General features: G+C 43.0%; 1 protein-coding gene across 11 annotated transcripts in view; it reads left to right on the top strand.

Moving 5' to 3' along the window:
* Window positions 1-25,646, top strand: part of TBC1D5 (TBC1 domain family member 5) — a 1,653,915-nt gene extending 1,628,269 nt beyond the window's left edge. For all 11 annotated transcript variants that reach the window (XM_029589267.1, XM_029589269.1, XM_029589266.1 and 8 more), the window contains 2 exons: window positions 7,233-7,409; window positions 20,566-25,646. In XM_029589267.1, coding sequence (XP_029445127.1) covers window positions 7,233-7,409; window positions 20,566-20,865 — 477 coding nt within the window. In that variant the 3' untranslated portion in view covers window positions 20,866-25,646. The remainder of the gene's footprint in view (window positions 1-7,232; window positions 7,410-20,565) is intronic.
* Window positions 25,647-26,070: the final 424 nt, after the last annotated feature.

Genomic DNA, 26,070 nt, shown 5'->3' with positions numbered 1-26,070 from the left:
GATAACTATGGAGCCTAACATAGGCCCAGACTCATTAAGGCTTTTCTCCCATTCTGTGTCTATGGGAAAATATCTTGATGAATCAGGCCCACAGTGAATTACAACTGATAAAGACCAAATGGTCTATTTATTTTTAATTTATATTCCACCTTTCAGCCACTTCAAAGAAGATTGCCCAGCAAGTTTTTTAGGTTAGAACAACTGCCACTGTGTGCAGGCTACCCTCAAGCCTTCTGTTAAGGGTAATAGCAACTGTCACTTTGTGCCTATTTACTAGTGTGCGGTGTTTGTATCATGGAGAAGAATACAGCAGGATTTACTATACTGCAGTATTGGGGTCTGCCTACAACATTTTGAAAAATGGCCCCAGCGTGGCAGGAGCAAATGGAAGTCACTATTGCTCCAACTAGACCACCACAATTTCAAGAAAAGGGAAAAAGTTAACTACACCTCTTGAGGTGCAGCTAATTTCCAGGAGTAGCACAGCACACAAAGGGATAGATTTTAAAAGGAGCACGCGTGCGTCCATGTGTGTGTGGCTCCCGACCCGCACACATGGACGCACCAATTTTATAACATGCACGCACCAGCATGTGCATGTTATAAAATCTGTTGGCCGTGCGCACGGGGGGGGGGGGGGTGAATTTTCGAATATTACGCACGACGCAATCAGTCCCTCCCAATCTGTTCCAATTAAAGAGCGGACTTAGAGGGGAAATTCCCTTCCCCCCCTGCCTAACTTTCCTTCTCTTTCCCCTCTCCACCCTGACCCCTAACACCTACCTAGCCACCCAAATTTTTTTTATCTCACCATTTACTGCTCCTCCGGAGCAGAAGCAGTTTCCACGTGCCGGCCGGCTGCCAGTGCACGCTTCCTCGGAACAACGGCTAATTCCTATCTGTCTTTGCAGGAGGGGTCCTATTATCACTGGGGGCCCCCTCCCTCAAAAACACATCGCAGCTCCATGGCACATTCTTTTGTGACGCGGCCAAACACCACGAGACAAGAGACCATGGCGAGTGGTCCTTTAACACAATGGCAGCCCCAAACTCACGGGACCGCCATCATTTTAAAGGGCTGCTGGCCGCTGAAAAACAAATCTACGGCCCAATGGGGAGGTTGAGTGGGGATCATTGTTACCCCTGTTTCACCTAGGATCACAAGGTGAGGCGGCCCCGACTCCCTAAAAATAAAAATAAAATGTACAGTAAGCATGTGACAGCCCCCTGGCCCCACCGATATCCATATGCAAGCCTCCTCCCAACCCTCCGATATCCATAAACTAGCCCCATCCCCCCTGACCCCTGATAGGCTCACCCATAGCCCCCCCTCCCTCTGACCCCCCCCCCCCCCAATAGGCTCACCCATAGCCCCCCCCAGACCCTCGACATGCATAAAAAAATCTTCTCCTCCCCTCCTCTCCCAGTACTGAGATGTGATATGGGATCATCTTTAATACCCACCAAACATCATCTACTGCTCTCCCTCTCCCACTTGCCCTCTGTTCTTCCATATTAGGAGAAACCTCTCCCTTTCAGCTCTTCCTCCTCCATGCTCTTCCTTCCTCCAGTGATCTTCCTTCCACAAACCCTATTGCTCTCCCAACCCCAGTGCTCTTTCTCTCAACATCCCCTCCCAAATCACCCCCACCACAACCATGCTCTCCTTTCCCCTAGTGTTAAGAACATAACATAAGAAATGCTAGTGCTGGGTCAGACCAGTGGTCCATCAAGCACAACATTGTGTCTCTGACAGTGGCCGATTTTCCAGGAAGTACCCAGCAAATTCCAATATGAAAGTCTGTCTCATTTTGCTCTCCCCAAGATTATTTAAGAGGTGAAGAAACCAAACACTAGCTAATAGTTACTATGGGCTTGCCCTCCATAAATTTGTCCAAAGCTTTATTAAACTCAATTTTGTATTATTAGACTTAACCACATTTTCTATCAAAAATTTCCATAGTTCAATTGTGCGTTGACTGAAAAAACACTTTCTAGAATTTGTTTTAAATCTGCTACATGCTACATTTCATGCAGTATCCCCTGATGCTAATACTCATGTTAGTTTCATGCAGTATCCCCTGATGCTAATACTATTTGTTAATGTAAATATCTGTTCCTTATTAATCTTTTCCATATCCCATATACCAGACTATTAATCTTTTCCATACCATGACTTTGTAATTTGCTTTGGAAAATTCAGGTATACTTCCTCCCTTCCCTTTAAATATTGGTTTAAGGTAGCAGCCTCAGTTACGTGTGGTGCTGTTGAGATGTAAAGGGAAATGTGTATATACGTGCTCCACACCATATGGAAGTCCCCATCTCCATGCAATCTGGCAGTAAAATAAAAGCAAAGCCATGCTGCTAGATGCTCATTAGTTGAGCTTTCCAGATAATGGGGCTTTTTCTTTATATATATAGAGAGAGAGAGAAAGAGAGGAGGCATGGTAATATTAGTAACTAAAAGACATAGTATGCATTCCATTGTTAACTACAGGAAAATTAATTAATTAATATATCAAAAAGGATGACATTTTGTTTTTAAGTTTCTTAATTAGCCTATGACACATATCCAGAGCAGGAACTGCGGTCATCCCTGGAGGCTTTTTTTTTTATAGGTGCCTCCTGTTAAGAAAGTCTGCAAAGCATGCTCTAGAGCCAGAACATTTTCTGTGATGGATCCAGCTGTCTGAAATAGTCTTCTGAGGGAGATAAGTTTAGAAACTAGCTATGATTTAGGGGAAAAGCTTACCAGATGGCTGTTTCCTCCAAGTTGAGAGTAGTGTTCTTTCGGGGAGGATGTAACAAAGAAAAGGGCTCTGATATAGTTTTATAGATTCTGGAGGTTGGGATTAGTTAATGATTTATGTACTGATGTTTTTAATGTTCATTTTTGGCAAGGGCAGGAGGTTGTTTGTAACTCATGTTATATATAACCTTTCTGTTTTTGTTGGAAGTTTAGTTCAGTTTAATTCTGTATTAATATATCCATTTGGTTTTTGGTTTGGCTTTTCATATTAATGTTTTTTTGTTGTTTTTATTTTTGGGTATAAACTGTTTATTGAAATTCAAAGATCATTACAATATGAGAGTCACAATATAAAAAATTGAACCAACAGTTTACATTAGTATAGAGATCCCCATTTCTCCCCACCTACCTCCCCCCGTCCCCCTCTTCCCCCTCCCCTTCCCATAGAGGATAGAGAGTGCAAGTATAGTAATGTGTCACATAGATAGTTCAATAGTGTTAATTTTAGAAAACTCCAAAGCAAAACAAGAGATATTTATCAGCAGCCCTTGGAAGTACCGCCTATACAGTCACCTCCGTCTAAGTATTCGTCTATGAGCAACCAGCCTCCTGTCCTGGGCTCTCTGCATATTTATCCTGCCAGTCCATCGAAAGGTGTTGAAGGAATGGGCCCCTTAAGGTAAAAGCGTCCAATTTGTCCTGGGAGAAACCTAAGGTTACCACAGATTGGCAGTATAAGCGAGGTTTGTTCCGTCAGATTTAGCCATTTGCGAACTGTGCACCACTCATATTGTCCATAGGCTACTAGGATATTGTTATGCAGCTGAGCTGGGAGGTTGCGTGAGGTTGCGTGCAGTATACATCTCAAGTCGACTGGAAGTACTATCTGTTCGTCGAAATGAACATCTGAAAAGCAAGTGCTGTTATACATCCAGTCTCCCACAGACCGTAAGGCACATGCTATATTATAGAGGGTTATGTTAGGGAACCCTCACCCCCCAAGCCCAACCGGTACCATCAGTTTTTTAAGAGCAAGCCTCTGTTTTTTGTTTCGCCACAAGAATGCCGTATATAATTTATGTAACCTGCGGGTGTCTGAGATAGATAATATTAATGGCATTGCTTATAAAACGTAGAGTAATTTTGGGAGGAGTGACATCTTAAATAGCGCTATCCTGGCCATCAGGGAAAGAGGGAGCTCCATCCCAACTATAAGTCAATTTCCCAATTTTGTCTATAATCGGAGGTAAGTTTAAAGTGTACCATTGGGTGGTATCACTCGATATATAGATACCTAGATATTTAAGAGAATTGTCTACCCAACGAAGAGGAAGGTCCCTCCAGGTTGCCCGTAAGTGGCCCTTAAAATCCAAAACCTCAGATTTATCAAGATTCAATTTTAGTCCCGAAAAAGATCCAAATGTTGCAAAGGTCTGCAAAATTTGTGGGCGGGAAGTGGGAGCCTGAGGGACAAATAGGATGTCGTCTGCAAACAAGAAGGTATTAGAAAGCACCATCCCTTTGGTGGGAAGTGAGGTTGTCCAGAATCAGTTGTAGGGCATGAACTAGGGGGTTCCAGGGATAAAATAAACAAGAGAGGAGACATCGGGCACCCCTGTCTGGTACCTCTGGTTAGAGAGAAAGGTTTCGATAAGCACCCATTAACCATTATCCTGGTCCCAGGATTAGAATAAAGTACCTGTATAGCTTGATAATAAAACCCCACAACCCCATTTTGTCAAAAGTGTAGCACAGGAATGACCAGGACACCCTATCAAATGCCTTTTCAGCGTCAAATCCCACTAAAACTGGGTCAGTTTTAGTGGGATTTGATCCGATGTTGATGACACAGATGTAAAATTTTGCCAATCTCCGTATATTTATACTGGCTCTTCGCCCTTTAACAAAGCCTGCCGGGCCTGCCGATACCAAGGCCGGCAATATATCCCCCAATCTATTGGCTAGCACTTTGGCAAAAATTTTGATATCTATGTTCTTTTAATGCTGACCATCAGTCCACGTCCGTTCTGTTCTGGGAAATCGCTAAAGTAGTCCTGAGAGGCAAGCTTAATCTTTGGAGCTGTGAAACCTTCCTCCATCTCAAATATTTGATCGTTCAACATATTGTACCCCAGATTTAGGTCTCTCAAGCTGCTGTTAGCCAAGTTGCAGAGTTCCAAAGTTTATATCTCAGGGGGCTGCTTCTGGCAGAGTGAGGAGAAATTTCTCTGCCTGTTTGGGCTCCTCAAAAATTTGGCATCCCAAGTCAGCCCAGAGTTTAAGCTTTGCAGGGTAAATAAGAGCAAATTTTATCTTGCGATTCACCAAATCCGTGCAGATTGGCGCAAAGGCCCGTCTCATCTGCGCCACATGATTAGAGAAATCTTGAAATAGGAGCAAACACTTCCCCCTGTGCATTAGATCTTTCTTTTCATGGTAGGCTTGTAGCAGTTGTGCTTTGTGTGCATAGTTCAGAAATTTAGCCACTACTACATGGGGAGATCTCCGTTCTGGCTGCTTGACCCCGATGCGATGTGTTCTTTCTACTTTCAGTGGGCCTACCAGTTCAGGGAGACCCAGCTCCTGTGGCAACCAGGTTTCAAATAATCTAATTAAAGTGTCATCTGCGACTTGCTCGTCCAGTCCCATGAAGCGCAGGTTGGTTCTGCGCGAACGATTTTCTAAATCGTCAATTTTTGTTTCTTGCGCAGTTATTAATTTTTCCAGCTTGTTTAATTTTGACTGGAACACAAGGGAGTCGTCCTCTACCACGTGGATACGGCCCTCCATCGCATCCAGCCTGCTGTTATAGTCAACTAACGCGTTTTGAATCTCAGTAATTTGGGAGGAGATCTCCTCGAATTTGGGGTTCAGAGCAGCCACTACCGCGGTGGTTATGGAGGCTGTAGAGGCTGTTGAGCTTGCTTTCTCAGGGCTAGCGGGTATGGTGGTGGTCATTTTGTTTTCTTGTTTTGCCGGCTTATCTTTTTCTTTACGTGGAAGGCGAGTCGACATACCTTTTCGAGTGTAAGTATTAAATTTATTGTCCATCAACCCAATGACCAGGGTTATAGAATCCAGCCACCCAGGAGAAATTCCGCCACTTAGTAGGTATTACTGAAGGAGGGGCACCCGGAGTGCAAGGTGGATGCGTCCTCTCCGCTCACCGCATCATGTGGTCTCCATTGATGTATTGTTTATTTGCTCACACCAATTTGGTTGAAGTAATCTGTTCAGAAAGGTGGTCTATATATGATTAAATTAAATCTTATTATTAAAACAATATTTTAACTGTCTTGCTTTGGTGCTACACAAGTGATACCAGTAGCAGAACTATTAAATAATTACCAGCAGAATAAAAAGTCAAACTCAAAATCATTAGTCACTTTCTGAGACTGAATCAGACGCTTGCTGTTTGAGAATATTCATATTTCGGTGAATATTAAGAGTTACGCAGGGGTTGTACATGTAAAAATAGCATATATGCCTGTAAGCAGCATATATAGTATGCCCGTATAGGATGTTTTAAAAATCTCCAGAGTGTGACATGCTTGCAGTAGCGCACGCAAATGTTAACTTGGAGAAAAAGAGACATTCTAGGGTGGGGATCATGTAAGCCTGCAAGTTGCTATTTTGTAAGAGGTAGTCACACATACATTACCAAATTTGTCCCAACACTTTTACACTTGCTAATTGACTCATGCAATTGAAATTGACTTTTCTCTGCTGTTTATGGGTAGGAGGTCTGGGGGAAGTGAACGGGGGAAGGGGAAGGAGGTGAGGTATTGACCAACTAGTGATTCCAAGTACATGGCAATTAAGTATTTTCAGAATGGGGCATGCATATTATAAAATAACTGCCTTCATGTTTAATTCTGGGTTATAATGCATGAATTGTTAAAATTATTATGAGCGTAAAGTACATGCCCATATTTTTTAAACTGGTTATATAAAGTATATATATTCTTGCACTATAAATAAGGGTGTGTATGGAAACCTATGGGTATTTTGGGAGCAAAAATACACAATATTTTGTGAACTATATGGCATCCACCACACAGTTTATAAAGTACTAGCATAAATTTCTGTGCACCCACTTATTTGCGTAGTTTTGGAAGTTTGTCTGACTGTTATTACCACTGGTATGCTTCCAGTGTGTCAGGGGAATCAATTTTGTTCTTGTTACTTTTTAAAATATTTCATTTCAGCTTGAAAGTTTGACTCCAAAGTTTGATTTCATAAAGATGAAAGTGACTTTTTTTTTTACCTCACTTTTATTCTTATTATAACTGTATTCTTATTTTTAAATTATAGCTAGCAAATATAGAAAGCTGCTTCCACCCACTTTTTCAGAATGGTACAATGGTATATTGCTATTCCAATGCTCAAGGCAACAAATGAAGTAAATGTGTTAAATTATACTGTCTGACTGGATGCCTTCTGGCGTTTCACAATAATTTATATTCGTGTATTAAAACAGATCAAGGACATTCTGAAAGGATCCCTACGTTTCAACCAGAGCCAGCTGGAGGCTGAAGAGAATGAGGAGATAACAATTGCTGATGATCATTATTGCTCAAGTATCCGCACCAAGGGGTTGAAGAATGAGCAAGAGGGTTTTCTCACAGAGATGCAGACATCAATCAGAACAAAGCAGGTGTAGTAATAAAGCTCGTCAGTAAAATGTGTGGTTTTCTAGAGACATTTGTCTTAGATACACTCTTGAATGTAAAAGGCTCCTTTTTTAAAACGGAATGCAAGCCCAAATGAGGAGAATAGGAAAGAGTATTGGCACAGATGGGGTAAATGTAACACGTTAATAAGACAGGCCAAAAAAGAATTTGAGAAGAAGCTTGCCACAGAGGCAAAAATTGATGCAACTTTTCAAGTACATGGAAAGCAAATAACCTGCGAGAGAAGCGTTTGGACCACTAGATGGCCAGAGGCAAAAGGGGCTCTCAGAAAATACAAAGCCATTGCAGGAAAGGTAAATTAATTATTTGCTTCAATTTTTACCGACGAGAATGTTGAAGAAATATCCACAATGAAACTGTTCTTTGAAGGTGGATGAGTCAGAGGACCCAAAGCAAATCACTGTGAAACTGGAAGATGTATTAGAGCAAATTGACAGGCTAAATATTAATTATTTTATTTATTACAATAACTTATATTGTGCATCATTACCAAAATATTATTCAAAGTGAATCACAACATAATTAAAACAAATACAATACATATCAATTATTAATTAAAAGCATCTCTATATTTATTTATCAGTTCCTGGAGATTTATAAAAATTGCTAGGAACCAATGGTATTCACCCCAAAGTTCTAAAATTCAATTATTTACTTGCAGTTTTGCACCTGTTAATCTGTAACATATACTGTATTGGAAAACTCATGGGCAGCCAATGTAGGGCACTTTTTAAAAAGGGATCAAGGGATGATCCAGGAGACTAAAGACCAGTAAGCCTGAGATCAGTGCCAGGCAAAATGATAGGAAAGATAATTAAGAACAGAATTATTAGGCCTGGCTTAATGGGGGAAAACCAACATGGTTTTAGCATGGTTACTATCCTGGGATGTGAATCCAGCCCCATGGCCTTGTCCACTTCAGTTTTGCCAGTTCTACCCAAACTCTCCCTTCTGTAAATGTGGTTGTACGTACCCCACTCCCATTCGTATTGTTGCTTACCAGCAGCGATCCTTCTCCAATGTCTTCTTTAGCGAACACCAAAGTAGAGAATTTGTTTAATACTTTTACTGTTTCCTCAACTTTTGCCATATCTTGCTTTTTATCTCCTTTCAAGCTTACAGTGCCATCTCTGGCCATCCTCCTTTCTCTGATAGATCTGATAAATAATTTTGTCACCTAGCTTTACCTCTTTGACGATGCTTTCATCTACCCAAGCTTTCACTCTGCTGATTTCTTTCCTCATCTCCTTCAGCTTCACCAGACGATCTTCCCTGTATCCTCTTTTTTTGTTCCTTTGTACTTTTTAAATGCTGATTTTTTTGCCTTTATTTTCTCAGCCACCTCCATGGAGAACTCGTTTCCTTTTTCTTTTTTATTTACCTTTTTTCTTTACATAAAGATTTGTTGCCTTTAGTACAACTCCTTTTAATTTGGCCCACTGTTGTTGCGACCGTCACTGCCCGACATCTCCACTCTGCCCACCTTACCTCTTTGACGACTCCCTCTTTGGTTGATGGAAGTTTGGCTGCCGTGGCGTCATTTTGCCAACCTCTTCCGGCGTTCCCGGATGGGCTAGATGCTGCCTTCCGCCATCTTCTCCTGAGGCCTAAGGGCGCGCACGTGGTGCGGCCCCGACTCAAGTACCAGCTGTGGCGCGAACCTCAGGGGCGTCCCCTGAGATGACGTCATCATCGCCAGATATTTACGGTCTCTTGTTTTGCTAGCTAATCAAGTTAGCAAAGGGTTTCCTACCTAGCTGCCTCCAGGTATCGCTGCGGATGGGATTCGCTCTCCACTTACCTTGCTACTCTGCCTCCTCGGACTTTACCAGGGGTACCCGCTCCTCGGGGGCCTTGCTCTTTCTCTTGCTTTTCAGGTCACAGTCTGGAACCGGTACTCGCTCCTCAAGGGCCCACGTTCCCGGACCTGCTTCTGAATATAACTTCTGCTAGGAAGTCACCGCTGCCTATAACACCAGTGAGTTACCATCTCTCTCTCAGAGCTTTCCCTGGAACCAGGTACTTGCTCTTCAAGGGCCTACTTCATTCCAGCTCCTGGGCTGTTCCAAGAGACTATTGTGTGAGTATTACCATCAAGGTTCTGTTCCTGAACTCTGCCTACTCACTATCTCAGTTTCTCTTCAGCTCAGCCATCCTGGGATCGCTGTTACAGTGCTTGAGGGACTACAGCCCAGCTGAGCTCTTCCAGCTCACTACCGCCACCTCTGGTGGTTCTCTAAAACAGTTTAATAAAGGAACTGGGGGTGTGTTTGTCTCCCAACTCTGAGCCTGACCGGTGGTCCCTCTCGGGATCTTCCCCCATGGGCATGGTCATCTGCCACCAGCCCAAGGATCCACCCACAATTATCACAAATAATAACAGATTGCTAACTCCATGGATCCGGCACAGCTCAATGCCTTGCAGGCCATACCAGGCCTGGCCCTGCGCATTTCAGGACATAAAAGGATTTATCCTCATCAACCATCTAAAGGAAATAGGCATCTCTGGCTTTGCACTGCTCTGGTTCAAATCTTTTCTGAACAACAGGCACTACAAAGTTAAAATTAATGACAAAGAATCCCACCCCATACCTTCAAAACAAGGAGTACCACAGGGTTCTTCACTGTCCCTTACCCTGTTCAATATATATCTACTCCCTCTATGCCAGCTACTAAACAGCCTCACCCTTACCCATTTTATATACGTGGACGATGTGCAAATCATAATCCCCATCTCGGACCCCATCTCCTCTACTCTAAATTTTTGGAACAGCTGCTTACACGCCATCAACTTTCTTCTCTCGAGTCTCAACCTGGTCCTTAATACGTCCAAAACGGAACTCCTGATTATTTCCCCTAGCGATAACAACCCCTTCGCCAATAATGCAATTATTCCACTAGCTAGCCAGGCTAGAGACCTTGGGGTCACCCTTGACTCTAGAATGAATTTCAAAAGTTCATTAACACTACAACTAAAGAATGCTTCTTTAAGCTTCAGGTCCTAAAGAAGCTAAGACCGCTCTTACACTTCCAGGATTTCCGTTCAGTGCTGCAAGCCATACTGTTTTCAAAGATCGACTATTGCAATGCTCTACTACTCGGTCTTCCCGCCTCTTCTACTAAACCTCTACAGATGCTGCAAAACGCAGCGGCCAGGATCCTTACAAACACACGTCGTAAGGACTACGTCACACCTATTCTAAAAATCCTTCATTGGCTACCCATCCAATATAGAATACTATTCAAGACTCTCACCATCATCCACAAATCCGTATACCAGCAATGAACACTCCAACTCTCCACCCCTCTCGAACTACATACGTCCGTAAGGCCGATCAGATCCTCCTACAAAGGTTCTCTCAAGGCCCCCCCCTAACAAATCCTCGATCCACAACTCCATTCATAAGCGAGCACTTTCGACTGCGGGTCCGCTCCATTGGAATTCGCTTCCCCCAGATATACGCCAGGAACAATGCCATCTCTCCTTCAGAAAGAAACTGAAAACCTGGCTGTTCACACAAGCTTACCGTCGAAGGAATCTTTATCAACCACATTGACTCTCACCCCTGACCGCTTCCCTAACTCCCCCCCTCCCTGTCTTAGTCCCTGCCCCGCCACCACCACCCCTGCTTACCTCTCCATGTTTCCTCCGTCCACAAGATATGTGAATAATTGCCTAAGATAAACCAACAGCCGAGCTCAATCTAGCTGATTATGTCTCACTACTCTATTGTTTTTCATTGTTTTCCATTGACTATTTTATCACTCTCCAGTTGTTATCGTTTAAAAAATCTTTCCTGTCCTCCAGCTCCCATGTTTTCGCTCCCTGTTTGATGTAACTATATAGTTGTTAATTGGTTTCCCCCTGTTCTATTGTAAACCGGTACGATAAGACCGCATCTTGAGTGTCGGTATAGTAAAAAGAATTTAAATAAATAAATAAAATAAATTTCAGAGCAGCAAGACGCCTTGGAGAAACTTACTTCAGCGTTCCATCAGCTTCATACACAGAAGCTTCAAGGCACAGCCTCCAACCATGAAGGTCAGTTACAGGAGGTAACTTTAAAGACTGCTGTACCACTGGTGGTTCCAATCCATTTCTCTGGAGAAATCCAGAAGACCCGGGGCTTTTTAAACCAGTGCTGCATGCATTTTACCTTACAGCCATCTTTATTTCCTACGGCTCTCTCCAAGACTACCTACATCCTTTCCTACTTGGATGGTAGGGCCTTGTCTTGGGCATCTACCTAGTGGGAACGCAAGGACCCCATTTTGCAGGACATAGAAGGATTTATGGACTTATTTAAATCCGTTTTCGATGACCCTGCCCAAACTGCTGTCGCCGGTTCTGCTTTGGTTGAATTGAAGCAAGGCAACAGATCATTGGCTGAATTTGCCATAGGGTTCAAAACTCTTGAAGCAGAACTCTGCTGGGACCCCAAATATCTTAAGACCCTCTTCTTTAGAGGCCTGGATAACCATTTAAAGGACGAGCTGGCTGCTCGCGAAACACCTGACTCGCTGGACGAATTAGTAGCCTTGGCCACTCGGATTGATCACCGGCTCTGGGACAAGGTGAAGGAACTCTGGCCTAAGGTGTTACCTGGGGTGAAACAGGCTAGTGCTATATCTGCACCTTGGATGGTTCCAGTAATCCCTGCTGCTGATAAAGATGAACCGATGCAACTTGGTCATGGATGTTTGACTTCCAAAGAGAGAAGACTTCGGAAGAGGCGCGGCCTTTGCATATACTGTGGTCAGCCCAGCCACGACGTCTCTACATGCTCCATTCGTCCGGGAAACGGACGGGCCTAAGTCCTGCAGGAGGACTGTTCTTAGGCCTCACTACGCCCTCTTCTCCGCTCTCTCTCCCAGTCTCCTTGACCTACGGACCAGTCACGGTTCAGACTCCTGCCCTGGTGGATTCAGGTACACTACACCGAGGGCACTATTCAACTATCAGTTCTCTTAACCAAATAGTTACATCACAAATAAGAGAACTCAAAAATTTCCTCAATTATCACTGTTCAATTTCCCATGTTTATTCACAAAACATACACTTCTTAAAAGATCCTATCTAGACAATAATTACTCTCTAGCACACTCATCCTTCCATACATCTATCTTACACACACATAAAAACGACATATATAATGTAAATTCCAAATAACAGTGTAACATGAATTTAACAATATTATGTAAATTAGATATGATATAATTATAATATTATATTTTTTAAAATATCTGTTTTCATTGGCTTATGTCACCACAACTGGGCTTATTCTTTGCGTTTTCTCAATCACAGCGACATCGTCCATGGGACCTATCTCTAAGTGTGAGTTTCACAGAGACTCAGTGCCTTTTCTAGGCTACATCGTGTCAAAAGAAGGCTTCTAAATGGACCCTCACAAACTTGAAAGTATCAAGATGTATGGAAGGATGAGTGTGCTAGAGAGTAATTATTGTCTAGATAGGATCTTTTAAGAAGTGTATGTTTTGTGAATAAACATGGGAAATTGAACAGTGATAATTGAGGAAATTTTTGAGTTCTCTTATTTGTGATGTAACTGGTGGATTCAGGGGCAGGAGGCAACTTCATTCTCAGACGACTAGTGGAATACTTGAGGATTCACCTCATCAAGTTGAAAGATCCACTACTGTTATCCTCCATTCATGGAGAGCCCTTACCGGGCGATGTGACTTGCCAAACCGTACCAGTTACTCTCCGCACCGGATCTCTTCATACGGAATCGCTCTCCTTCTTTGTAACTGGAAAGGGCCATGCACCCCATCGTCCTGGGGTTACCCTGGTTGCAAGTGCACCAACCCCAATTTGACTGGGCATCCTTGGATCTCTCCCGCTGGGGCCCAGAATGTCACAGGAGGTGCCTTAAGGAGATCTCGCCTATCATTTGCATGCCAACGACTCCAGTGATGCCAGGACTGTCGCCCCAGTATGCTTCCTTTGGGGATTTTTTTTCCAAAGAAGCAGCTAATATTCTTCCTCCACTTAGGCCCTATGACTGTGCCATAAGACTGAAGCCCAATGCTGAGCCACCGAAAGGACGGGTGTACCCTCTCTCAGCCATTGAGAATAAAGCAATGTCAGAATACATTGAAGAAAATCTCCAGAAGGGCTTTATCCGACCATCAAAATCACCAGCCGGCGCAGGCTTTTTCTTTGTGGGGAAGAAGGAAGGTATCCTACATCCATGTATCGATTACCGAGGTCTAAATGAAATCACAATCAAAGACCGTTACCCCTTGCCGTTAATCTCAGAGCTGTTTGACCAGCTGCAAGGGACCAAGATATTTTCAAAGCTTGACCTGAAGAGGGCCTACAACCTCATTTGCATTTGGAGCGGTGATGAATGGAAAACGGCCTTCAACAGACGAGACGGCCACTTCAAGTATCTCGTAATGCCGTTTGGGTTGTGCAATGCACCCGCCATTTTCCAAAATATGATGAATGACATCTTGCGTGACCTGCTGTACAAAAATGTTGTGGTGTACCTGGATGACATACTAATCTTCTCCCAGGATTTGGACACCCACATTGCAGATGTCAAGCAAGTACTCTACCGTCTTCGCGAACACCGGCTGTACGCCAAACTCTCTAAGTGTGAGTTTCACAGAGACTCAGTGCCTTTTCTAGGCTACATCGTGTCAAAAGAAGGCTTCTAAATGGACCCTCACAAACTTGAAAGTATCAAGAATTGGTCCCAACATACCAGCCTGAAGGCTTTAAGGAGATTCCTGGGGTTCACCAACTATTATCAAAACTTTATAAAGAACTATTCTTCTTTAACCGGACCCTTGACTGCGATGACCCGCAAGGGTGCCAACGCTTCAAAATGGTCAGCGGAGGCCATTTCCGCGTTCGAGAAATTGAAGACTGCCTTCTCCACAGAACTGTGCTTGCAGCATCCAGACCCAAACAAGCCCTTTATTGTCAAAGTTGATGCTTCAGATGTGGGTGTAGGGGCTGTGTTGTGCCAAACAGGAGACGAAAGCCTTACGTCCCTGTTCTTTTTTCTCACGAAGATTTTCTCCAGCCGAGAAAAACTATGGGATCGGCGATAAAGAGCTCTTGGCAATAAAGTTTGCATATGAGGAATGAAGGCCTTGGCTCGAAGGCACTCAACATCAAATTAACCGTATTCACGGATCATAAAAATCTAGAGTATCTCCGCCACGCACAACGTCTGAATTACAGACAGGCCAGATGGTCCTTATTTTTTAATCGTTTCGATTTTGTGTTAAAGTACCACCCTGGAGATAGAAACACCAGAGCAAACACGCTCCTTTCATTCAGAGGATGTGCCTGGTGAGCCACAGCACATAATTGACCCAAAGAAGATCCTCTTGGCATCCACTCAGGTAAAACCATCGTTCCGAAAAGACTTAGGAAGAAAGTGCTCTTTTGGGCGCACGATTCCAAGCTGGATGGTCATCCTGGCCAACGCCGTACCCTGCTCAAGATACAGAAGCTGTATTGGTGGCCTACCATCAAAAAGGATACCTATTCCTACATGGCATCCTGCACCAATTGTGCTAAGAACAAACCCGCTTCTGGACAACCATGGGGTCAGATGCAACCATTGCCATTTCCGGAACGACCCTGGTTGCACATCACTACTGACTTTGTAGTCGATTTACCTACTTCCGGAGGAATGAATACCATCTGGGTGACAGTGGATCGATTTAGCAGGATGGCACACTTCGTGGTGCTCCCTGGCATACCTTCAGCCTTGGAGCTTGCTAAGCTCTGCATAAAGCACATATTCCGCCTCCATCGTATCTGACCGTGGGTCCCAATTCACGGTACGATTCTGGAGGGCCTTGTGCAAATTGACATCTCTCTAGACTACACCTCAGCCTATCATCCGCAGTCGAATGGCCAGACGGAACGGATGAATCGAAAAATGAAACAGTTTATTCGAGCTTATGTCATGTCCCGACAGAATAACTGGGCCGAATTGCTTCCATGGGCTGAATTTGCCAACAACTCTCATCCAGCGACATCTACTGGATTGTCACCTTTTGAAGTGGTTTTTGGACGTTCCCCAACACCGCCACTTCCACTGAAGTTCTCAGTGACGTCCCCAGCAGCTCAATCCACTGCTGATGATATCCATTATCTGTGGGTTCAGACAAAGGACATGCTAATCAAAGTGAGTGAACGTGCTAAGACGTACTACGATGCGCACCATTCGCAAGCTCCAGTCTTCAAGCCAGGAGACAAGGTCTGGTTGTCAACCAAGCACCTCAGACTTAAACTACCCTCCTCTCAGTTTGCTCCTCGCTATGTGGGACCATTCCCAGTCCTTCAATGTATTGGCAAAGTCTACTACTGTCTGAAGCTACCGCCTGGTCTCAACATCCATAATGCTTTCCACGTTTCACTTCTGAAACCGCTCATACTCAGCAATTTACTTCCAAATCTCAAGACCCACCTGTCATCAATGCAGAAGACGACTTAGAGTTCAAAGTCGAAGAGATCCTGGATGTTTGAAAAAGAGGCAATACTTTTGAATACCTTCTATCATGGGAAGGTTTTGGCCCCGAAGAAAACTCTTGGGAGCCTCGGACCAATATTCTGAACAAAGAGATGCTTCGTCAGTTCCACCTCATGCATCCTTCAAACTCCAAGCCTGGTACCCGAAGGGGGGTACTGTTGTGACCGTCGCTGCCTGACGTCTCCACTCCGCCCACCTTACCTCTTTGGCGACTCTCTCTTTGGTTGATGGAAGTTTGGCTGCCACGGCATCATGTTGCCAACCTCCTCTGGCGTTCGCGGACCGGATAGACGCTGCCTTCTACCATGTTCTCCTGAGGCCTAAGGGCATATGCGCGGCGCGGCACGGCCCCGACTCAAGTACCAGCTGTGGCACGAACCTCAGGGGCGTCCCCCTGAGATGACGTCATCATCGCCAGATATTTAAGGTCTCTTGTTTTGCTAGCTAATCGAGTTAGCAAAGGGTTTCCTACCTAGCTGCCGCCTGGTATCGCTGCAGATGGGATTCACTCTCCGCTTACCTTGCTACTCTGCCTCTTCAGACTTTACCAGGGGTACCCGCTCCTCGGGGGCCTCGCTCTTTCTCTTGCTTTTCAGATCGCAGTCTAGAACCGGTACTCGCTCCTCGAGGGCCCACGTTCCCGGACCTGCTTCTGAATATAACTTCTGCCAGGAAGTCACCTCTGCCTACAACACCAGTGAGTTACCCTCTCTCTCTCAGAGCTTTCCCTAGAACCAGGTACTCGCTCCTCGAGGGCCTACTTCATTCCAGCTCCTGGGCTGTTCCAAGAGACTATTGTGTGAGTGTTACCATCAAGGTTCTGTTCCTGAACTCTGCATACTCTGCCTACTCACTATCTCAGTTTCTCTACAGCTCAGCCATCCTAGGATCTCTGTTCCAGTGCCTGAGGGACTACAGCCCAGCTGGGCTCTTCCAGCTCACTACTGTCACCTCTGGTGGTTCTCTAAAACAGTTTAATAAAAGAACTGGGTGTGTGTCTGTCTCCCAACTCTGAGCCTGACCGGTGGTCCCTCTCGGGATCTTCCCCCGTGGGCGTGGTCATCTGCCACCGGCCCAAGGATCCACCCACAATTATCACAAATAATAACAGTTGTTCCACTTTATCCATCTCCTCCTAGCCTTCTAGCGCCTCCTCAAAGTATGTTGCCATTATACCAAAATCCATATATTTGAAATCTTCATGTGAATTCTCTCTCTCTGTTTCTTGGGTGTTGTATCAAACCATACTGTCTGATGATCGCTAGTGCTCAGGTGGACACCTACCCAGACATTAGACATTACTTTTTCCATTTGTGAATACCAGGTCTACTATTGCTCCTTCCCTCCTGGGTTCCATCACTATTTGTCTGAGCAGAAACCCTTGAAGGGCATCCACAATCTCTCTGCTGCAGGGATCCTCCAATCCACATCTAGCAGATTAAAGTCTCCAACAAGCAACACCTCTCCCTTACTTCCAAACTTGTGGATGTCTTCAGCCAGATCGCTGTCCAGTTCTTCTGTTTGATTTGGAGGCCTGTAACCTACACCACTGGAAATGGAAGTGCCATCATCTTTTTTTTAAGGACAACCTGCTATGCTTCTTCCTTTCCCCACAACTTCTCCATTTCAGTGGCTCAGATATTGTTTTTGACATAAAGAACTATTCCTCCCCCATTTCTGTCATCTCTCTCCTTCCTCAACAGTTTATATCCCGGTATGGCCATATCCCATTCATGAGACTCTCTGAACATTTCTCTGTCTGCACTATTAGGCCCTGCAGATCTGGAATTATATTGCCCAGACTATGAGAATTTGCTCTCATAGCTTTCCAGATTTTCTCCCTTGGTTTGCTGCTCTTCCTGGTCACTCTTGTTTTATTCAAGAGTGAATTGGGCTGGGGCTGAGATTTTTAAAAATCTATTGAAATATTGTCAGTATTATAAGAATATTAGTATATCTTATTTTTGTTGTACATATTGAATTATATAAATGCTATGTTATATTTTGAAAATTAAATAAAAAAACAAAGGAAAACTTTAGGGCTCGCCTATTAATAAAACACTTACTAAATGTTAGAGTTACTTAGCTGTGTGTATTATAAAGGTGAGATTAAGCAATGTATATTAACGAAAACCTCAGGAAATGTCTCTATCTTCAGCTGATGATAGGGAAAATTGCTGCACTCCTGCAGTTTATACAAAGCATTGTGTGCATTGAAGAACAGCTAAAGTAGAAACATCCTGCAAGGTATAGGTAGTATTTCCACCACTTCATTTATCTGAATGCAACAAAAAGTGGTTCACAAAGAGATTAATACACGGATAGATTTTCAAAAAGTTGCACGCGTGAAAAACAGGGGTTAAGCGCGTGGTCGGACCTTGCGTGCGCCGCGCACATTTTCAAAGGGGCCTGGCCACGCACGTAACTCCTGTTACGCACAGAATTGCTGGGCCGAAGGAAATGGGCGGTCCAGGAGGAGTGGCGGGGAGGCGCGGGGCTAGAGGTGGCTGGTACAGCGGCCATTTCCCGCTGTACCGGGGAAGGGACTGTCAGCGCGCGCAAGTTGCTACTGCTCCAATGGAGCAGTAAGCAACAAAATAAAAAAAAACTAAAGGTAGGAGAAAGGGTTTAGGGGAAGGGAAGGGGGAGGTAGGGGAGTAGGGAAGTTCCCTCCCAGTCCGCTCCTTAATTGGAGGAGGACTGGGAGGAAACTGGAGAAGGCCAGGATACGTTGCCGTGCGAAATTTGCTTACGTCTACACCCCCCCCCCCCCCTCCTTGTGCGCACGGATTACAAAATCCAGTGCATGCTGCCCACCGATTTTATAACATGCACGCTGGGAAACGCGTGCACATGGACGCATGCGTGCTTTTTTAAAAATCTACCCCTAAATGTGCAAAGCAAGGAGCATGTACTATGTTTCTTTGTATTGGTGCTGTTACATTGGAATTGTTATCAGCTGATTCAATCTGCAACCAAAGATCAGGATAAAAGCCACTGATCAGTAACACATTTGTGGCCTTGTGACTTGTCCACTCAAAGTTCTGCAGAGTTGCATGGTGACAACAACAGCTCTCCCGAAAACTTGGAACCATTTTGCTACAGGTGGTGGTGGTGGTGGTGGTGCTAAAACTGCTGCCACTACTAATAGTTTCCATAGGTTTTAGGGAAGGAGAGGGCAAAAATAAACCATTGTGCTTTCTAATTTTTCTAAAGCCTTGCATGGTGCTACCATGACTGATGATTGCACAACTCAGAAACAGCCTTAGTAGAGAACTAGTATAGGTGGGAATCTGCCAGTGTGGAACAGAAAATCCCACTACTTCACAGAAACACTGTGCCTCCGCAAATGAGAATGGATGTAAATCCAACATGTTTGCAATTTTGGCATTCTTATTTTCTGTGGTAATTTTGGCTCCTTTCAGAGGTTCCTGAACCACTGTATTCAAAGCTTCTTTATTGGGGGTTTTCCACCTTTCCTTACTGCCACTGCCACTATGGGGATAATTGTACAATTTGTGCAAAATCTGTGGGAACTTTTTATCTACAAACTGTATACTTTTCAAAAGAAAAGTATAGCATATATTCCCTTTAAACATTTCCCCCCGAAAATAAGCCACATGTTTACACCTGCTAATTTGTGCAAGTACTTTTCATGGAAAAAAAAACCCATGCATAGATTTCCCAACCCAGTGCCCAGGTGAAAGTATGTGCATACAGGCCTTATGTGCCTACTTTTACCCTCGTATAGGGGGAGCATTGTTTTACCCGTGCATATGGCTTTGAAAATTATTATTCCTGTCTAGTAAGAACACACCATCAGTGAGCAGCATCGCCATTAACATCATTCCCATCAGAGATACCAACCAGTGAATTTAAGTTTGATAATTCTGAAAAGTCTAGTGAACTCAAATCAGCCAGAAATCCAGCTCAGCCTCAGATTGTTGGCACATCTCTAATCCCTGGCACGTAACTACTTTCAGAGCTCTTTTGAGCAGAGAAAGTGAGTGATTATGAAACTGTACAATTTTTGATGTGGACAAATCCGTAGTTTCAGTTGTCAGTCTTCCCACTTACACCAAAAAATATTAATGCTGCACTTTATCATTCCAGCCACTTCTCCTTATTTCCATGGAAACATGTGGAGATTAAGATATCCACCTCTCTTTTTCTTCTAAAACTGCCTCATAAGGTCTTCCTGATGTTGTACGTGCATCGTGTAAAGGTTTCATTCTTGACTGTAATAAGATCATTAGCTTACCATTGCTTTTCTGTGTTTTCAAATGGATTAGGTCAACAGGATATTTTCAGTATCCTGCTGCAGCCAAACCTTCTTATGTGTTGAAAATAAATATTTGGGGACATTAATATAAGAGAGAACTTTTCGCACCATAACACAAACATATGATTTCAACTAATTTATTCTCGAACCGATATGATATGATTTGTATCATGAATGTCGGTATAGAAAAGAGTTAAATAAATAAAATAAACAAACAGCAGTGACAACAATTGATATTGTATTCAAAAGCTTGTATTTAATAATGAACTTGTAAAATCTAATATTAATCTGTGCCTTATCTGTTATCTTGTCTTTCAGGCCTCAGTTGAAAAGCCTAGCAACCTAGACAGCAGGAATTCTGATGATTATATCCTGGTTTCCAAAGAGGAGGAGGGAGGCACCGGAGCTACAGCGCCTGACTCCCCACGGGCCGTCCAGCCATGCAAGGAAGAGGCAGAAAAGAAAGATGAACCATCTCACTCCTCCTTGGCCTTCACTGATCCATTAACGAGTGCAAATTCATCATCTTCTAGCAACCTTAGCTCCAGCCCTGATGATGACAGCAGCAACAACAGCAAGGATTCCGACTTCACTATTGTTAGCCCCTTGGACATCTAAAGTGACTGGTTTAGAAAGGATTAGTGAGGTCAGCTATCTCATCAGGGATTCATAATGGCTGGACTTTGATTCCAGGAGACAAAAGAAGTGCAAAACTAACCTAGTTCCCTCACTCACAGCCTAGACTAAGTTTCCAAGCACAAATCTAGTTTGGTCAGTGCTTAGTGACCTTTGACAGAAAAAAAAAAACAAAACTGTGATGACTGCCTTACATAAATGTATTCGTCATACATGCATCCATTCAGAGTTCTGTATGCAACTGCAAGTAAGTTCTAGATTTCTCTTTCATCTCCTCCTCCATCATTTTTAAGTGTAGCATGAACCATATTTTGTTTCCTTCCTTCTACCATTCCCTTTCAGTAAGATCAAGCATGTACTTGAATGGGTGAGGAAGTAATACCTCAGAGATTCGCCTGCTACGTTGAAGAAAGTTCCGTCTCAAGTGCTATTTTTAATGGCAGTAGAACTAGGAGGTACATAAAAGAGAGATCCGTAACAAAGGGGAAAAAGACACAAAAAAAATGCATTTATTTGATGGGATTGCATATCAGAGGTTCAAATAGTCCATGGCTTTAGAAAGACCAGCTCCATGGATGTCACTTTCACACTCTCTGCCAGCAGAAACTTCACCAACAGATGATTTTAAAAAAGGATTCAAAGCCTAGTGTCATAGATAAAGGTTCTGAAAAATGCATTGTGTAAACGGTACAGATTTATTTTGTTCATAAATTTTCTTTTGATAAAAAGCAGTTTAAACATCTGAATCACTTTGAAACTTGGAGATTACTTTTATTTTTAAACTATGAAATTTGTTGTAAACCTTTTGGTACATGAAACTTGCCTCTATAGAACGTTCCGCATACGTTACGAGGGAACCTCAGTGTTACACAGTTTTATCAAATCTATAAAATATGTTTTTTTGTCATAAATTGTGCTTCTACCTAGAAGAATCAAGTGTAAGGCTGATTGCATTAACCTACGGTAGCAGCAGGTAAAAGGCTATGCACTGGAAGGAAAAAGTCATGGGCAAGAACTAAAACAAATTGCATTCTGGCAATTGAAAGTGAGTGTGGACAGCAGTCTGTTTAGTTGGTGCATTTTCACTTGTAATCAGATAGAAATATTGTGAAGAACCTGAATGACTAGAACAATACATAATGATCTGTATACACGATATCATAAAAAAAAGTTCTTAAATTATCCAGAGTTTTGGATTTTTGAACTGTCCCATATTAATCTAAACATTCCCACTCTGTCCTTTATTAAATTGCATCTAAATATATTAAAGACTATCTCATTTTGTTACACTTTTCTCCATCACATTAAACTAGTATCTTCTTGGAAATACTTGGGTTTTGCCAGGGAGCATGGGGGTGCCTTAGCCTGCGGGAGCTGTAGCTGACGTCATAAGAGAATACATATACGAGAACTTTGAATAGGGGAGGTGCAGAGAAGTTTTGGGAGGGCCTTCTCGTTCAGTACATCCCTATGTCTCATTGGCAATAGTCCTTTGACAGATCATGCAACAAAAAGCCCTGATTCCTCAGCTTAGATGTGTATGCCATTTCCCATCCCCATAAGAAATAGGAAACCTGCTCTGATTACTTCCCTTATCTGCAATGATATTTTAACTGTATCATCCTTCACTTGGGAAATATTTAGACTGTGCCAATATTAACTAAATGCCAATATTAACTAAATGAAATCAGCTACCTTATAGTGTAAAGGTGTCGGATATCAGGACACTGCATTAAAATAACTTGTAGCGATCAAGGGGCAAGAATAGTCTATCGAAGAGAACCATTTATTAACATTGCCTCTTCCCTATTTTTCCCCATGCTAACTTGTATTAAAATTAGTAGATAACCTTTAGCCATTACATCCCTCTTTGCCTCAGGATATGTGACACTATTAAGATGTAATTTGTGGTGGTGGTGGTGTTAAAATGGCTGTGCTAAAGGCAGCGTGGCTGTGATAACCCTGCCACATGTAGCAGCTCCAGCTTCCTTCATGCTAACCATCCCAAAGTGAGTGCAGGGAGTCTCCCACAAGCCCCCTCCAAAATAAGTGACCTCTGGACCAATTATTTCTCCTTTCCCCTGCCAAAAAGTAGTTGCCTGCAGACTCCCACCCACCACTCCCAAAGGCAGAAGGCCTCCCTCCATCAAATAGCGCTGCATAGTGTCACATGACTCTTTGATTTGCACTGCAGTTCCAAGTTTGACTTTACTGCAGTGCCATTTGGAGGCAAGAACAGGATCCAGTGTGATCTACTCCCCTGCCAGTGTGGCCTGGGTGGGAAGTTTGCTTTTTGCCTTTGGGGGGGCGTTGTTTTGGCCCAGAGGCCATGTTTTCTGTTGGGAGGAGGGTGGATTTCAGGCCCACGTTAACATAAACTGCCAAGGCCACAAAAGACCCCTGAAGTGTAATTAACCTCTGCAGCATTAGTAGGCAATGTTAAGCTTCTGGATGTACTAATCAGTTTTAATACCTAATGAGGGGTCGCTTTTTTTTTTTTTTTTTTTTTTGCACGTACGTGTTACTGCTGGGGAACCAGCAGTAATGCTAATGTGGATGCAAATAGTGTACATTAATCTGCTTAGTGCATGGAATTAGACGATGCTCAAATTGAACATTCCAGGTGGTTGAGTGAAACTGCTAGCTACACCCTACCATGCAGACGACCTGGGTCTCAGGTCTTCTGTTTCCTTGATCAGCCGGGCCTGAGGATGCTCTGGAGCCTGCATTCATGGCCCCTGTGGGAAGGGAGTGTCAGTCACAATTCAGTGGCAACACCTAATGCTTAGACTTAAGGGCCGCAGTTAGGGATAGACAAAAGGGAGCACTGATGCATAGCCTCGTCCACAGACTGTTTCTGTCCTGTTGTTGGGACATAAAATAGGGAACAGAACCCTGGGTAGTTGTGAATGAAGGCTCATGGCACCATTGCCCACTAGAGATCAGTTTAGATTGAGCTGGAAGCATATAAAGGAGCAGGAGAAAACTGCCAGGCCCAAAAATTAAGTAGTTAATGCGAGCATGAGTGCTAATACCAATAAATAGATGAACCCTTTATGTGCTCTTGGAGCAAATAATTTAATGATATGATTTCCTCATTGCTAATCAATCACATAAGGAAAATTAAATGAGGACTCACCCTCACTAGAAAATGCTCTGATCATTTCACTAGATTCTGCTTTATTCCTGATCCTCCAAAACATTAAATATGTAACACTTCACACTTTTTTTAATACAATTTATGTCTTTTGCAGTCTAACTTTTTTTGACCAAAATGTATTTTAATTGCCTTTTACAAAGGAATCCCTTCAGATTTCTCGATTATTCAGTGTTCAAGACTAGTGACATTATTGCATTTAAAACACCAAGAAGTATTACTAGAGCATGCTTACTACCTGCCATGAAACTGTAAGAAGGCTTTATCTGCAGGTGGAAGACGAGAAATCCATAGTTTCAGTGGTGTGTTTCTGCTGGATCAAGGCTGGTCTCCTTTTGTTTATTTCATGGTTCACTAAGGGTGTGCACACAGTTTTTTGTTTCATTTTTTGTTTTATTTGAAATGAAAAACTACAAGAAAAAGAAAGGAAAATCTTAAAAGCGTCAGGTAAACCTGCTACAAGTTACGACCACCCCCAACCAACCCCACCGAGATCCTCCCTCGATCCCCCCATCCTCCCCAGATCTGCTTACCCCAAGTCTTCTTTCTTCATAGGGCAGGAGACATTTCAGTTTGTTCCTGCCCTGCTGGTTGTATAATTGTAAATGATGCCAGCAGACTGAGGCTGTCACCATTATCAATGTCTTCTGTGCAAGAAAATGCTGCTGCTCTGAGCCACTTGTAACACTGGGGATCCCTCCAGCCTCATGAAGAAAAAAGACTTGAACTGAACAGATCCGGGGTGGCTGGAGAGGACAGAGGAAGGGCCTAGAAAGGGGTTTGTGTGTGTGTTGGGGGGGGGGAGTATTTCTTGTGATCTTTTGGGGGTGACCCAACATTTTTTTTTAAACAAAATGAAGAAAACGAACTAAATTTCATTGGGTTTTCTTTCATCTTAAAAAGGAAATGAAACAAAATGGGGAAAATCTCACTCCCTGTTTTGTTTCCAATGAATGCGCACCCGTTGGATTTACTTCTCATTTTAATTACTGTCATTAATATATAGCATGGGGCCAGATTGCATTGTTGTTTTCAGTTTATTCCCTCATGTTGTAGAAATGCCAAGGAATTAAACAAGTTCGGTTTAGTTGAATGCATGCATCTGGTTGAGCCTTCATCCTGCTGCTAGTGCACTGCAATCATCTCAGGGCTGAAAATGGATATTGCCAAGAGACTTCTGATAAAAGCTTTATGTACACATTCCTTTCAAAAGGCAGCCTGTCAGTGTAGCACTGACATTTCTGTTACGGTAGAAGCAGCATTCCTGAGGACTGTCTTGCCATTTATTCTGCCTTTCTTGCTAGAAGTAGGCTTTGCTTTAGTTAAGGTAGATCCACCAGGGTACAATAGTGAAGTGTATAGTTACCTTTGTACCTTCAGAACACCAACAGATGGTTCAAATGTAACTCCATCACTGACATTTTTTTTTTTCTATTTCAGTTGATTCCATTTCTAAACTTGGTATCTCTGGGAATTTCTCAGCACAGCACTATAAAATAATGTGTGAGCAGGGGTGGGAGTTTACAGGATGGTTGGGTTTTTTTCATTTTTTCGTAAGAGCCTTGCATACATACATATGTTTTGAATTAGTTAAAAAAAAAAAAAGTACAAGGGGGTACGTTAAGTTCATATCATTTGGCGTAATGCCCCTAATGCTATGAAAACAATCCTGGAAAATGAAAGATGTTTATACAAAAGAAATTTGAGTGTAGCCCTTTAAATTAATTTATTATAGTTATACCATGCCTGTGTATCTTCATTGTATTAGTCTCTACTGAGTGAACATACTAGCAATGTTCAGAAGTTGTACTCTTGATTTACATGCATATTAACCCAAATACTGGAAAAAGTCAGAATCAAAACTGTTCATCTTGCCTTACCTTGGGATATGTGCCTAGGAGGAAATTTGTCACTGGAAAGTTACTGGATTTTTTTTTGCCAAATGCTTATAATGTTCATATATTGCCATTATCTCATTAAAAATATTAATATGCATCATTTTTTATTTCATGTCTGTAAATGCAGGACTA

Source organism: Rhinatrema bivittatum, chromosome 2, assembly GCF_901001135.1.
Source record: "Rhinatrema bivittatum chromosome 2, aRhiBiv1.1, whole genome shotgun sequence".
In the NCBI taxonomy this organism is placed as follows: Eukaryota; Metazoa; Chordata; class Amphibia; order Gymnophiona; family Rhinatrematidae; genus Rhinatrema; species Rhinatrema bivittatum.
The sequence above is the reverse complement of the archived record's forward strand: the minus strand, read 5'-3'. Positions and strand labels throughout refer to the sequence as shown.